The sequence below is a fragment of the Oncorhynchus clarkii genome, chromosome 29 (assembly GCF_045791955.1).
Source record: "Oncorhynchus clarkii lewisi isolate Uvic-CL-2024 chromosome 29, UVic_Ocla_1.0, whole genome shotgun sequence".
NCBI classification, from domain to species: Eukaryota; Metazoa; Chordata; class Actinopteri; order Salmoniformes; family Salmonidae; genus Oncorhynchus; species Oncorhynchus clarkii.
In genome coordinates, this window is record NC_092175.1 from 11,693,225 (window position 1) to 11,708,594 (window position 15,370).

General features: G+C 43.2%; 1 protein-coding gene across 2 annotated transcripts in view; it reads left to right on the forward strand.

Moving 5' to 3' along the window:
• The window catches only part of LOC139388399 (noelin-like), a 54,014-nt gene that overhangs the window by 28,151 nt on the left and 10,493 nt on the right, over positions 1-15,370 (forward strand). For both annotated transcript variants that reach the window (XM_071135038.1, XM_071135037.1), the window contains exons 2-4: positions 3,700-3,849; positions 7,980-8,135; positions 10,213-10,432. In XM_071135038.1, coding sequence (XP_070991139.1) covers positions 3,700-3,849; positions 7,980-8,135; positions 10,213-10,432 — 526 coding nt within the window. The remainder of the gene's footprint in view (positions 1-3,699; positions 3,850-7,979; positions 8,136-10,212; positions 10,433-15,370) is intronic.

Sequence of the window (15,370 nt, forward strand, 5' to 3'; positions counted from 1 at the left end):
TTGACGATTAACATAGTAATAACACCTATGGAATTCTAACAATATAATATGGCAGACCAGAATAGAAAAAAAACGGATTGTTTTTCAAAATAATCTATAAAATGACCTTTCATGTTGAGAAATGTTCTTTATATCACCAAACAGGTTCCATTTAGAATCTAATTAGCATGGTTCTTTATTGAACCTTCAAAAAAGGGTTCCCGCTATGGTTACAAGCCAAATGACCCCTATCTGGTGTTATTTAGAACCATTATTTTCTTGTGTGTAGTTGACCATCTACCTTTTTCATTATATTCAGTCAATGCCTCTGTGAAGTAAATATGGAAAGGTTGCCAGTTGCCTTTAAAACATTCACATTTATTTACCACACTTTTAAGTTAATTGTTGGTGACCTTTCTGGTTCCCATTCACTCTCAGCAGTACTATGGCCACCGGACATTTGACTCAGGCTAATATTCAGTATTGGAATAGGCTTCTCTTGCACCCTGGTCATGATGTACAGTTAAACGATGGATTGTGGAATGAGTGTGTGGATTCAGGATCAGGACGCTGTTGGCTTTTATCCACAGTAGTAATGAAAGTGCTACGATTTCAGATTAGTCCTGCAGATATGTAATGGAGAGAGAGAGAGAGACTGAATGGAATGGAAGTGCAACGCTTTCAGATGAACAATGCAGATATCTATTGGCTATTTCCTATGTTCGTGCCACCAGAACTGTAGATACATTTACATATGGAGCCAGAGTCTTTGGCTGAAAGGTTTTGTGATGACTAATTTCTAAGCTATCTGCACTCTAACAAAATGCTGTAGATATTTTTGGCCAACCGTGAGAGTGAATGCCATTCCAGTTAATACATTCTGTCGTATTGTCAAGGAATTACAAGGGTTGAGTCAGTCAGTCAAATACATGGTGGAGAGTGTGGTGAATCGGTGGTGGCGATGATGATGATGATGATGATGTTGTCGTCTGTCCTGCAAAGTTAGGATGTGTTAGTTATCCTGTGAGAGGTTTTGTTCTGAAAATACTGCGGTCTATTATGACCCAAGCTTATGGTCATGTTGCAGCAGTGTGTAGGAGGGAGATGTAACAAGTGTGCAGAAGGGCACGAGACGAAGGAATGCGTCGTATCGGTGGAGAAAGTTGTGTGTTAGCTGTGGCGGTGCCCATGGGGTTGGAGATCGGGTCTCCAGTGAGACAATAGGCAGGTTGAGGTTGCCCGGGTCCGAGTAGTACAGACAGTGTCGTATGCCGAAGCAGTGGAGAGAGGGGTAGAGGAAGATGGGTACAGCGTGGGGGATCCCGAGAGGATTTCTGTGAGTAGGAAGAGACCATTAGAGAGGGATGGGAATAATATGCGCTTCAGTAAGGTGGGTTTCTTAGCATTCATAGACGTGGTTGTCAACTGAACCGCAGAAATGCAACGTGAGTCACAGAAAATTTGAGGTTGTGGTGGCAGCTGCAGAGAAGTCCTTGGGTTTGTGAGTTTTTGCTGCAAAAGATTTGCAGGGGGTGTTGGGGTGGTAGTTCTTTCCTCCCAGACCTTTGGCCTGGAGAAGGATTAGATAGGGTTAAATAATGGAATTAGGGTAGTGTTTTTTTAGCGAGGGCTAATAATTGTCAGGGTCATTTTCCATTTCCCCCAATTTTGTATTACCAGAAGTTAGTAGTAGGTGGCGGTGTATGCAACTAGAAGTTGGATGTGAACCGCCAACCCAATCCCAAAGTAGAAGAAGAAGAGTCAGTGAAAGTAACTTGAAGAGGACTCGTGATGATTTTTTTGCATTTCTTCCGTCCAGAGGGCGCGGGCGCTCACAGCCATGCACATTGGGACAATAACTATGACTTGCTTTGCTCTTTGGAGCAGGGTGCCATTAAAAGGAGTGATGGAGTTAAGTGCTGAGGAGGATCAACTGAAATGGAAGATTCCAGGTGTATGTGACTCCCGCCATTTGGTGCGACGCAGACCCAGTGGAGAGCGTGGTGAAACAGAGAAGACACCGTCTGTCCTGCTGAGTTTTTAACCTGACAGCCATGGTTATCAACTGTACAGCAGAAATGGAACGTGAGTCACAGAACATAAACGTTGTGGTGGCAGCTGCAGAGAAGTACTTGGCATTACAAGATTTTACTGCAGAAGAGTAACAGGGGATTCTTGATTTGGTAGTGTTCTGTCAGCCCAGGTCGTCGGCCTGCAAAAGTGTCCGTGCTCAACCTTAACATGTGTTGACTGTACAACAGAACAGATTAACTTGGAATGACATTTACAAAAAAAAACTACTATCCGTAAGTCATGCCCCGACTAAGCCATGCCTCTAGTCTTCTGCTCTGACCCGGTGGATCATAGCTCAGTAACCCAACTAAGTGAGTCAACTGGCTGGGTCAAACATAACCCAACGTGTTGTCTGTCCACTATTTACCCAACACTGGGTTGTTTTTAACCCAGCATTTCTTTGAGTGTGGGCCTCAGCAGGTCAATCACTCAGGGACAAGGATAGAGACATGTCACATCAACACCGTTGTCAGATCCCTATCAGATTGTGGTCAATTGATTGTGAGATCAGCACCACATTCTTTGATGACCTCTCAAGCTTTGCAGGATTCTGCATACCCAGCTTTGCCCTGTCTCAATGTGAACATGATTGGACTGTGTTCATTGTTTAATTTTGGCAATCTCACACTTCATCCTTGTATTGTTAAATAGTTGGACACCATGGCCTCCTGGGTGGCGCAGTGGTCTAGGGCACTAGCTGTGCCACCAGAGACTCTGGGTTTGCGCCCAGGCTCTGTCGCAGCCGGCTGCGACCGGGAGGTCTGTGGGGCGATGCACAATTGGCCTAGTGTCGTCTGGGTTAGGGAGTGTTTGGCCGGTAGGGATATCCTTGTCTCATCGCGCACCAGCGACTCCTGTGGCGGGCCGGGCGCAGTGCTCGCTAACCAGGTCGCCAGGTGCACAGTGTTTCCTCCGACACATTGGTGCGGCTGGCTTTTGGGTTGGATGCGCTCTGTGTTAAGAAGCAGTGCGGCTTGGTTGGGTTGTGTTTCGGAGGACGTGTGGCTTTCGACCTTCGTCTCTCCCGAGCCCGTACAGGAGTTGTAGCGATGAGACAAGATAGTAACTACTAACAATTGGATACCATGAAATTGGGGAGAAAACGGGTTAAAATATTTAAAAAATATTTTAAAAAATAGTTGGACATCAATAACTTTAATAATGTACACAAACTTGAGTATTTCAAGGTCTCGACCAGTTCGATTGGCTGCTGTTCCCCTCTGTTTGCATTTGATGATTGGATGGAGCGGGGTGAGAGGTTGGAGGAGTTTAACAGTTCTCATCATGGCCATATGTCCCCGTGCTTAATCCTTTGTTCGTGTGCATCCCACAGAGAGACATTATGTAAGTGCCACTGTGGAGAGACAATAAACACGGAGTACTGAGGGTTTAGCTCCACCACTCCAAGTGGTTCTATATGTGACCACAAGCCTACAGTGTATGTTTGAAATGTGTGGCTAAGCTAAGCCAATGCAGTCAGAGAGCAGGTGAGGATGGAAGGGGTAGAAGACGTTATTTGTTCAACAAATCCCTGACAATTGGATTATAGGATGGATGCTTTTGTTATTTTGTTATTCCATTTTTCCCGAACACCCACCCAACCTCCCTCCCGCTCTCTCTCTTTATCTCTCTCTCTCTTTCTTCCAGGTGTTGCCAGCGAACCCAGAGGAGTCGTGGCAGGTGTACAGTTCAGCCCAGGACAGTGAGGGGAGGTGTGTGTGCACCGTGGTGGCACCGCAGCAGTCCATGTGTTCACGAGATGCCCGCACCAAACAGTTGAGGCAACTGCTCGAGAAGGTAACTACACAGAACAAAATATATAAACGCAACATGCAACAATTTTGAAGATTTTACTGAGTTACATTTCATATAAGGAAATCAGTCAATTGAAATAAAGAAATTAGGCCCTAATCTATGATTTCACATGACTGGGAATACAGATATTGTATGCATCTGTAGTAAGGTAGGGGCGTGGATCAGAAAACCAGCCAGTATCTGGTGTGCCTCATGCAGTGTGACATCTCCTTCGCATAAAGTTGTTCAGGATGTTGATCGTGGTCTATGGAATTTTGTCTCACTAATGGCTGTGCAAAATTGCTGGATATTGGTGGGAACTGGAACACACTGTCTTACATGTCGATCCAGATCATCCCAAAGCTGCTCAATGGGTGACATGTCTGGTGAGTATGCAAGCCATGGAAGAACTGGGACATTTCTGGGACAGCTTCCAGGAATTGTCTACAGATCCTTGCGACATGGGGCCGTGCATTATCATGCTGATATGAATGGCACAACAATGGGCCTCAGGATCTTATCAGCGCTTCTCTGTGCTTTCAAATTGAGTTCGTTGTCCGTAGCTTATGCCTGCCCATACCATAAACTCACTGCACCATTGGGCACTCTGTTCACAACGTTGACAAACTGCTCACACACACAGTGCCATACACATTGTCTACCATCTGTCTGGTACAGTTGAAACTGGGATTCATCACTTCTCCAGTGGCCGTCGAAGGTGAGCATTTGCCCACTAAAGTCGATTACGACGCAGAACTGCAATCAAATCAACACTCTTGTGAGGACGACGATCACGCAGATGAGCTTCCCTGAGACGGTTTCTGTCAGTTTGTGCAGAAGTTCTTCGGTTGTGAAAACTCACAGTTTCATCAGCTGTCTGTGTGGCTGGTCTCAGATGATCCTGCTGGTGAAGATGCCGGATGTGGGGGTCCTGGGCTGGAGTGGTTACACATGGTCGGTGGTTGTGAGGCCGGTTTGACGTACTGCCAAATTCTATAAAATGACTTTGGAGGTGGCTTATGGTAAAGAGATGAACATTACATTTTCTGGCAACAGCTCTGGTGGACATTCCTGCAGTCAGCATGCCAATTGTGTGCTCCCTCTGGCATTGTGTTGTGTGACAAAACTGCAGATTTTTGAGTGCCTTTTATTGTCCCCAGCACAAGGTGCTGCTGTGCAATGATCATGCTGTTTAATCAGCTTCTTGATATGCTATACTTGTCAGGTGGATGGATTAGTCTCACTAACAGGGATATAAACAAATTTGTTCACAAAATTTGAGAGAAAAGCTTTTTGTGCATATGGACATTTCTGGGATATTTTATTTCAGCTCATGAAACAGGGGACCAACACTTTACATGTTGCGATTATATTTTTGTTAATTGTATTATTACTTCATGCCCAAAGCAACACTAACCAATGACCTGTCAAGTCTTGCCTCACAGACTTCAATGGAATTATTCAACTACCCCACCACCACACAACCCACAGACAGCAGCCCACACATACCAGCAGCAGTCCAAGACAACACACTACTTCAGCACCCTGCCTTAACTTGTTCAGCACCAGCTCCACAAAATTGACCCAAATTTACTCCTCCAAAAATGCTGGGTAAAAAAACAAACACATGAGTTATTTAGCATTGTTTTCTTGAACATGCATTGACAATAAAACACAACAGATGTACCTGAATGACATTTACTCTCACGGGTGGCCAAAAATAACAATACGAAAGCCACGCCCATACTAAGACACGCCTCCAGTTTTCTTATCTGACCTGATGGATCATTGCTCAATAACCCAGCATCAACAACCCAACTTTAAGTAAACAATGGGTTGTTTGTGACCCAACTGACTGGTTCAAAATAACCCAACATTTGTACGTCCAATATTTACCCACATTGGGTTATTTTTAACCCAGCATATTTGATTGTAGCTACACTGTAAAACCATGCAGCATGTGAACACTTTCATAACGTAAACGTCAGTGTTTAAAACTTCAACATTAGGCATTTAGATTAGACAACAAGTGTTCTCATCTTAAACACAGGTGTTTAAAATGCAAGATTAAACATGATAGTCAGCTGTTTCCTGTCAGTTTCCAATCAGGAGAACACCTACTGTATATCTCCTAAGTGATCCGATTTCAAACACTAGTGTTTACTTTCCCATCATCCTGTTTAGAGTGCTTTTAGTCATTACAAAGTGATGTGACTTTCCATAACTTTTATTCAGATCAGTGTTAGGAATGTCTGTCACCTTACCTACATTTCAGCGAAGTGAATAGGACATTTGATTCAAGAAAACTTTTCAATCGCATGGTGTTTTTGTTACTCGTGTTGAATTCATTTCCGTTAACTCTCTCGGAGTGCAAAAGACGTGGGAAGGGTGCCACGATCATATATTTCTCGGCGTGATTTGTTGCAGGTTGATTTTTCAGAGCAGTTTGTCTTAATATCTATTGATCTTATACTATACAAAGATAAATAACTAAACATTTTCTAAACTAATCCAATCGCTAAGGGTTTTGATTTATCGCGCCCGTTGCTGAGATGGTTGTTCCAGTTTAGATGGTTTAGGTACTGTAATCGTCTCTGTTATGTCCGCCATCATAGCAGTCATTCTGAGTGCAGGTTGTGGGTGATAAAATAATCAGGTTGTTGGATATTCTCCCACTGGTTTGATTCTGATAGTAATTACTTACTGCTTCACTGACTTGTTGGTTTTATAGAGCCTGTGAGTCAGGATTTTCAGATGCGAATGGCCAGGATAGCTGATTGCCTTGTGAAATGTATTAAATATGGTCATAAAGCTTTTTACATTCAATTGAAATACTTTCACTTAGGCAGTCACGTGAAGGCTTCAAGGGTGGAAGGTTCTGAATGTAACAACCATGTGTCTCTCAGTAACATACACAGTCATACTGTAGGTGGGTATTTCTTACATTCATTCGAAAGGCATGCAGGAAAATATGCAAACACAGCTTTACACCCTACCTACAGTGTTAAAATAACATCCCCAGTGTTAAGTGTTTCAAATCTAAACACCGTGTGCCGAATTAACATGTTCTTGTGTTTAAAAAGTGTTGCAGCGAATTAACGTGTTCTGGTATGTACAATCTAAACACTGTGATTCATTTGGATTGGAATTCGAAATGCCTTGACGTGCCTAAAAAAAAGTTTCACAGAAAAGTGTTTGGTTGTGTTTAGATGGTTGTCACCCACACCCACCTGTGGCCTCATCCTCATCCGCCCTGTTGTTCATGAGACAAGAATGGGAACCCGGGAACCAGTCAGCCACTAATGAGTTCCATGGAAACCTCCACGGAGTCACCATGGAGTCACTATTACATCACCGCACACTAGCCAAACAACACGAAAGATGATGCAAGCCAGCTCAATGCACATACAGTGCAGCAGGGATTTACACACTCGGTCCTGGGGCCCCTCCCTGGGTGCACGTTTTGGTTTTTGCCCTAGCACTACACAGCTGACTCAAATAACCAACTCATCATCTAGCTTTGATTATTTGAATCAGTTGTGTAGTGCTAGGGCCAAAACGTTGGGGGCGGCACAATTTGGAAAACCCTGCAGTACAGTGCTTAGAGAAGGAACAATTACCAAATGTTTATGGTATTCATGATGCATGATGCTGTTTTGGCTAGCAAATGGTAAAGCTAATCTCAAAATAACCCAGAGTGTATCAGAACAGTTGGTGAGTGTCCATAGTATTGCTCGAGCTGCCAATAAGTATGATTGACGCATAAAGATATCTCTTCCTTAGACTAAGTGATTTGTTGTTCAGTCACGTCTGTGGCATACGACAGGCAACTAATAATACATAGCATTATTATGGACAGGTATAGAAATAGAGCACAGTACAATTTGACATAGCAACACCACATACAAGAGAGGATCAGGCCCTTTCTTGTGCCACCAGTTAGTACCAATCAACGATTTCCCACAAAGCTAAGATGTGCTCTGCAGAAGTCAGACTCTGAGCCCAGACCATAGAAATATAATTGCTAGAATGGGCATCCTATTCAAGTCAATGTTCTGTGATGGAAGAATCGGTGGCCATATTTGAGTGTAGGCATACCCATCTCCATGTCTTCCCTGTTCTCCCCAATGTAGGTCCAGAACATGACCCAGTCCATCCAGGTGCTGGATCAGCGGACACAGAGAGACCTGCAGTACGTAGAGAAGATGGAGGTGCAGCTGAGAGGTCTGGAGACCAAGTTCAGACAGGTGGAGGAGAACCACAAGCAGAACACTGCCAAGCAATACAAGGTACAGCAGCAGACCAGTACACCTACACCCACCATGCTGGGGCTATAGGGGCCATCACCATCACCACCACTCATCTGATCAAAACCACCTCCATCCACCATGGATTGGTTTATGTGTGTGCCCACTGCCCACTCTGGATATGGTCCAGCATCAGATGATAAACAACGACATTCTCAATCAAAGTCTTGGATGTGCTGTGTCCCTCACAGATAATCAATGGAGAGCACTCCTAAAAATGTAAATTTCAATACTTATGTATTACCCATGCATGTTTGACGGATGAGTATTGATATTGAACCATTGGAGTGCTGCAAATTTCCTTCTTCTATAGTTCGCCTGAAGTGCTTTTCATATTCTCTAGGAAAGGCTCTCAGAATTGAATGCATCAGTATGTGTCAAAATGAACTGTATTAGGACTTAAGACTTTTGAACAGGAACATTTGGGAATCTCTCTTACCGAGAAACAGTCTTCTTTCTCCACAGCAATAACCATTGCGACAACAACTACCACTGCCACTAATACTAGTAACGATAATGAATTATAGTATATGAGCTGGTACTGGGGGGATTCTAGACCATTCAGTGGGCACATGCAAAAACTTATCATCAACCAGATATTAATTCATTGCTTAGCTCTCCTTCCTTCCTTCCTTCCTTCCTTCCTTCCTTCCTTCCTTCCTTCCTTCCTTCCTTCCTTCCTTCCTTCCTTCCTTCTTTCCTTCCTTCCTTCCTCCCTCCCTTCCTTCCTTCCTTCATTTCTCCCACTTCTCCCACTTCTCTCACCTTTTAAATGATTATCGACAATCCAAGTTTAGCACCCCTTTTTTTTATTGATTGATTTAACTAATCAATGAAAGAGTAGATCCACCAGTAAGATCATAGCTAACCAACTACACCTTTTAAACCACATAATCATTAAGCTACACCTGCACATTGGTGTAACTTTCCTGGCACTCAGAAAAGCACATTTGTACATATTGTACGTCTCAACATAAACAGCCGTGTTGATGAAAATTTGCGAAACAACCATTTCCACCCCCTGCACTCCTTTCGGCGTGTGTACATTTCCAATGCATGCCCCCCCCCCCCCCCCCCACCCCCCACCTTCATATCACGAATGCAAAAATCAAAGTCTGTTTAACATGTTCTCTAATCCAGTGTGTGCATTACTGTGTGTGTTGTTTTGTGTCTGTTAGATAGGTTAGTAAGCTAGATGTCAAAAGTATGTTATTTTCTTGCTTGCAGGGCTAACTTTAGGACATGTAAAGAGAGAAGAAGAGGCAGGTCAATCCCATGTTCCACCTGAACTGGGCTACCACAGTACTGAGCATCAAATAGTTTATGATTGACCTTGAGCACCTTTAGTACTACTACTAAGAAACCCCACCTACCGCCTTTCCCAACCAGCCAGTCTACCTACCTATCTACCCACCACTGGTCACTTCCTGCATGTTACTGTTGCAATGTTTCCCATCCAAAAGCTTTTTCAAAAGTAAACATTTAGTTATTTACAATGATTGATATTGTTGTTTTGATGATTATGATTATTGTTGTTTTACTTTATTATTATTTTTTGTCTATGTATATTTGGTCACTAAAGACTCCCACGTACTTACAAACATTAGTGAGAATAAAATCCCAGACACTTTGTTGTGTGTGACATGTCGACGCATGTAACCTTTTGGAGATGTTGCATTTTAAACGATGATGACCAATAAAGCGCTTTCCCAATTGTTTCCTGGTGTACTGGGAGCTTGTGTTTAACGCAGCGGCTCGTCTCCATTAGGACGGAGCCTCCTGCTCTCTCGCCGATACGGTGGAACACACACTGGGTTTGTTCCCTCAGACACACACACACACACACAGGTACAAACACTGTACACCCACACACACACACTAACAAACAGGGTGCTGTTACAGAGTTGTGTATTGTCAGAGAGTCAAGATAGGCAAGGCTAGAGTAGTCAGGGCCAGATAGGTGTTTTATCTTTTTTTCTTTTGCTGCTTTTTTGGAGTCTCTTATTTTTTTGTTCGCCAAAAGCATGACACTGAACCCAGCTTATTTTAATCCTTTCAGGCCATAAAAGCGAAAATGGAGGAGCTTAGGCCGTTGATACCAGTGTTGGAGGAGTACAAGGCCGATGCCAAATTGGTATTGCAGTTTAAGGAAGAGGTCCAGAACCTGACGTCAGTTCTAAGCGAGCTCCAGGAGGAGATGGGAGCCTATGACTACGAGGAACTCCACACCAGAGTGTCAAATCTTGAGGAGAGACTCCGAGCATGCATGCAAAAATTAGGTAGGCGGAGAAAGCTTCTGACACACACTCACACGCTCTGGCTGCGTTTTACACAGGCAGACCAATTCAGATCTTTTGCCAAATAATGGGTCTTTTGACCAATCAAACAAGCTCTTTTGACAATAATTGGGCGAAATATCAGAATTGGGCTGTCTGTGTAAACAGCCTTTGCACACTTCCAGTGTTCATGGACAAGTTCTTTATAGTTTTAGACTAAAGTGAGAGCTTCAGGCACATGGAGTACACACCTCAAAAACGTTCAACATCAAGGCGCACAGTGTATGCAATGGATACACAGTGTACGCAATGGATACACCTGAAAAGAAATACACAATCCCTTTTTTTTTTAACACATTGGAACACACCTTAGCTTCTTCAGAGATCTCATGAGCGGACAAAACTATCACATACATGTTATCTGTGCATTATGTCTATCTTCCACACAGTTGTTTCAAAACAACTGCTTTTCAATACTATATAGGCCCACCTTTGTTTGATCTCATTTTAAGAAAACAGGATCCCATATGTTGGCCTCAATCTAGCCTCTGTTTAGACAATGTGGTGTAGGTGCATTTGATTGACAGCGTAGATGAGTTGTATGCACAACCTACGCCCAATTTTAAAGTGTGATTCACTTATTCGTCAACATATTCTGTCACGCGTGTGCTGAACACACACACATTACTTCCTCTCTGCAACATACACACTCTCACTCTCCCTCATTTTCTATTTCATGTTCCCTATCTCCCCTCCCCCGCCCTTTATTTGACAGTGATGCTTACTACCAGTACATGATTACTCGAGCACCGGTCGTGGTGTCGTCACTCACAGCTTGTGTCCTCAAATTGGCTCCCTTTTTTCCTGCAACACCTATAGTGCGCTACTTTCGACCAGAGCTCCAAGGGCTCTCTGGTCAAAGTAGGGCACTTTATTGGGAATCGGGTGCTATTTGGGACACACAAGGAGATCAATCCACGTGCAAAGCCTCTTATCTGCGTAGAGTTCTGTGAGGATGAAGAGACACAACTGCAGGAGACAGTCCACCCAGCATGCAGTAGTTACGAAACAATGAAATTAAATGATTTCACCGCTTTTAAAAGGAAATGCCAAAAATGGCTAAAACGTTCAATTGCTAAAACATTGTAAAATATTCCGCTATCTCTGTCAGGTCCACATTGGGTAGACATCAATAGAAAAATAGGATCTATATTACTTCCTTTTTTTATTGGTTGACGGTTCTTTTTCATTCCTTAAAAGTCAATAGTCTGATCTCTGCTCAGGCAGTAGCAGACAAACAGCCAGACAATGTTCTCTCTGCTCCCTATACTCTAGGCCTACTGTCTTTAGTCATCCTATTTAGCTTGGCTAGCCTGCCTAAGTATGCTAGGCTAGCCTGCCTAAGTATGCTAGGCTAGCCTGCCTAAGTATGCTAGGCTAGCCTGCCCTAATATGCTGCAGGGCTGTCTGCCCGAAATCATTTGACTAGTCCCCGTCACTCTCTCTCTTCATGGTGCTGTGTACTTTCCTCTCTCATGCGGTCTGTGTGTATCTAAGGTAACGCAGCAGGCATAAAAGTGTATCCTAGTGATGGGTTGTTTGGTTGCAAATGGCTCTTTTTGAACGGCTCTTTTTGGTGAGGCTCTTTCTGGTGAACGTCGGGAACCGAATCCCTTCGGTGAAAGAGCCGTTCATTAGGCTCCCTGATTTCCATACGTACTACTGCTTTTTGAGCGCAAAACAATGTTTTTCTTCAGAGAAGTTATAAAATATCACCCCAAAGAGGGTGAATCCTCACTGCAGAAACAATAAATAGTGGGGAGAGCGCATCAATCTGGTCCATGCCGATTTTGTCAGTGCCTTAAAACAGGCCATCTAATCATAAAAAGAAATGAACTCACATTTCATGATCTGACATAATGGTAGCCTACCTTTTGGGCTTTACATTGGAGATTAGCCTTTTAAAAAAAAAATTGTTCTAGATTGGGTTTTATTAAAAACGAAGAGCCATTTGGGAGCCAAATGAGCCGTCTCTTTTATGTGAACGGTGCCAAATGAGCCGGCTCACTGAAAAGACTCGGAATGTACATCACTAGTGTAAATAAAACAGGCGCAATGGATTATGGTCGTTGTAGTTAACTACCATGTTTCTGCACTGAACTAGGCTGAATATTTGCTTCATGAAAACTATAACCCCCTTCTGACCAGTGTCCCACTCTCTCGTGAATGATTCAATTTCTCTCCAGAGAAACAGCACGTTGGGCTCAGAAAAAACATAACTAAATGGAATTTAGGACTGACCTGAGCAGGGTAAACAACTAGGTTGGCACCAGGAAACAGCAAATGGAGGGGAGAGAATAAGAGATAAATAAAAAAATACTAAACCATAGAGCGTCTGACAAAGAGAGAGAGCAACTCCGGAAAGGAGAGACATGAGGGAGTGATGGAGAGGGGCATAGGGAATGAGTGAGCATGGAGAAATAGTGAAGGAGAGAGGTAAAGGGAGAGAAAGAGAGCGAGAGAGAGAGAGAGGGAAGGTGAGTTAGAGCTAGAGAGAGAGAGAGCTGAAGGAGAGGGAGAGATAAAGAGAATGGATCGCTGAAGGCCTTTCCTTCAGGCTGTTTTGTGGCAGATAGAGTAACAGTAGCTGTGACGTTGGCGACACAATGGCCATCCATCACGGGGACATGGCATCTCACAGGGATATAATCAAATAAATAAATCATCCTGTAGTGCTCCGGTTGAGCCGGTGAGGTCCCTTGTTCTGCAGGACAGGGCGAACGTGCAGTAGCTCCTGTCAGACCTGGGTTTAAATACTATTTGATATATATTTTCAAATTTTTTAGCTGGGCTTGATTGAGCTAGAGTAGTTGCAAAAGTGCCAGCCCCGGCCATCTGGTACTCCAGGCAGGCTAAAGCAAACACCATTTTTGGGTGAAAGATTTTAATTTGTTTCTGAACCCAGGTCTGACATCACAGGGAGTGGAACAACACCATCACTTAGTGATGGATAGAGCAGAAAGGCAATCTCACCTAGGTCCCCAGGCACCGACAGCTCTCTCTCTTTCACTGCTACACATAGCCCGGCTATACCTACATCTCGCCCCCTATCACTGCTTCACATAGCCCCCAGACACTTACATCTTTCTCTATCACGCTCCCTCTCTCGCACTCTCTTTTCTATTGTCTCTATATTTACACTCTTAGAAAAAAAGGTGCTATCTACAACCTAAAAGGGTCCTTCGGCTGTCCCCATAAGAGAACCGTTTGGTTCCAGGTAGAACCACAGAAGGTTCTACATGCAACCCAAAAGAGTTCAACCTGGAACCAAAAATGGGTTCTACCTGGAATCAAAAAGGGTTATCCTATGGGGACAGCCGAATTTCCATTTGGTACCCTTTTTGTCTAAGTGTAAACATTACATCATTGCTCTTCCTCTTTATCACTGCTGTCCTTTCTCTTTCTTGCCTTCTGTTATTTCTCTCTGTCTCAGTAGACAATCCTCCTACTCTCTCCTCTAGTCCTTCTTTCTGACCCCAGCTCACTATATAAAACCTAAAGATAATAAAAACCAGTCTTCTCTCTCTCTCTCTGAAATATCTCTGTTCCCTTCACACTAGGATCAGGCTGTTCCCTCTTTTGTGTGTCCACGTTCATTCACTGATTCGATAATCCTCAAATCATCATTCCATTCCACAATGACTGACTGATGGTGTTTGGGTTATTTCAATGTTATAGTCTACTAGTGATTTCCATTAGATTTCCCCTAGTCTAGCTCTGGTTGGCTGGAGCCATATTCAGGCCAAGAGGGGATTAGATTAGACCCGATGTGCATATTTCTCCCAGAGGTCCAGACCAAAAGGTAATCTAAAGATAGGAACGATTAGAGGAAATGAATAAAGAAATAAAGGTCCAGATTATTACTATAAGTAATATTACTATATTACTATATAACTGTAAGGGGCTGATGGTAGTGGTGCTTGTTTGCCCATGTGATGTCGCGTTTGTCTCGCTGCTGCAGATGCTGAGGTGTCATAGTCACAGCCATACACGTGAGGACATGGACAAATAATACACACACACACACACACACACACACACACACACACACACACACACACACACACACACACGCGCGCAGGGAACACACCTCTCTACTTGATATATGAAATGTTTTATTTTATATAACCAATGTGTTAAAACACACAAATTATCCCGTTTTCACATCAAAAACATTCAAAGTGTGACTGTGAAAAAAAGGAACAGAGTTGTCACAGAAATTGTGAGAGATGAAGATGGTCATGTGAGGGTGAAAGGAAAAGTAAAAGAAGGAGCAGAAATCTCATCTGGATTCTATGAGTCCATCCTATAATTGCATTTCACAACCACTTTATTGCCAGAGAGAGAATGGGAAAAGGAGGGAGAAAGGGAGAAAGGTATAGAGGGCAAGAGAATCATAGAGACAGCGAGAGAGAGAAAGAGTAAAGTTGGGGACGGGACCAGATAGCAGAAATGAAGATATAGTGAGAAAATGAGACCTTTTAAATGTATAGATTTGTTTTTTACCATTAGCATACAGAGCAAGTTCAGTGATATTTTTTTTTAATGAGTTTATTTATATCGAATTCACCTTTGCCTCGTCAAAACAAAGTGTTACGTCAATTTAACAAAATACTGCCTTTCAAATTAAGGAACAATAATGTCAGTGTGTGTTTGAGCTGTTTGCTCGTTAGCTGACATTTAAGATCTAACCACAGAATCGAGGTTGTTCCCCATCTGTTTCAAAATAACAGCCCATTAGTCCAACTACCTGGCTGTCATCGGGGAGGGAGGCACAGCCGAGCGTTCAGAGCTAGATATGTCAACTTCACATTAACACCTCAATCAAGCCTAATTAACAACATGCTCAGCTCACACAGCTTAGAACAAATGGAAGCAGGA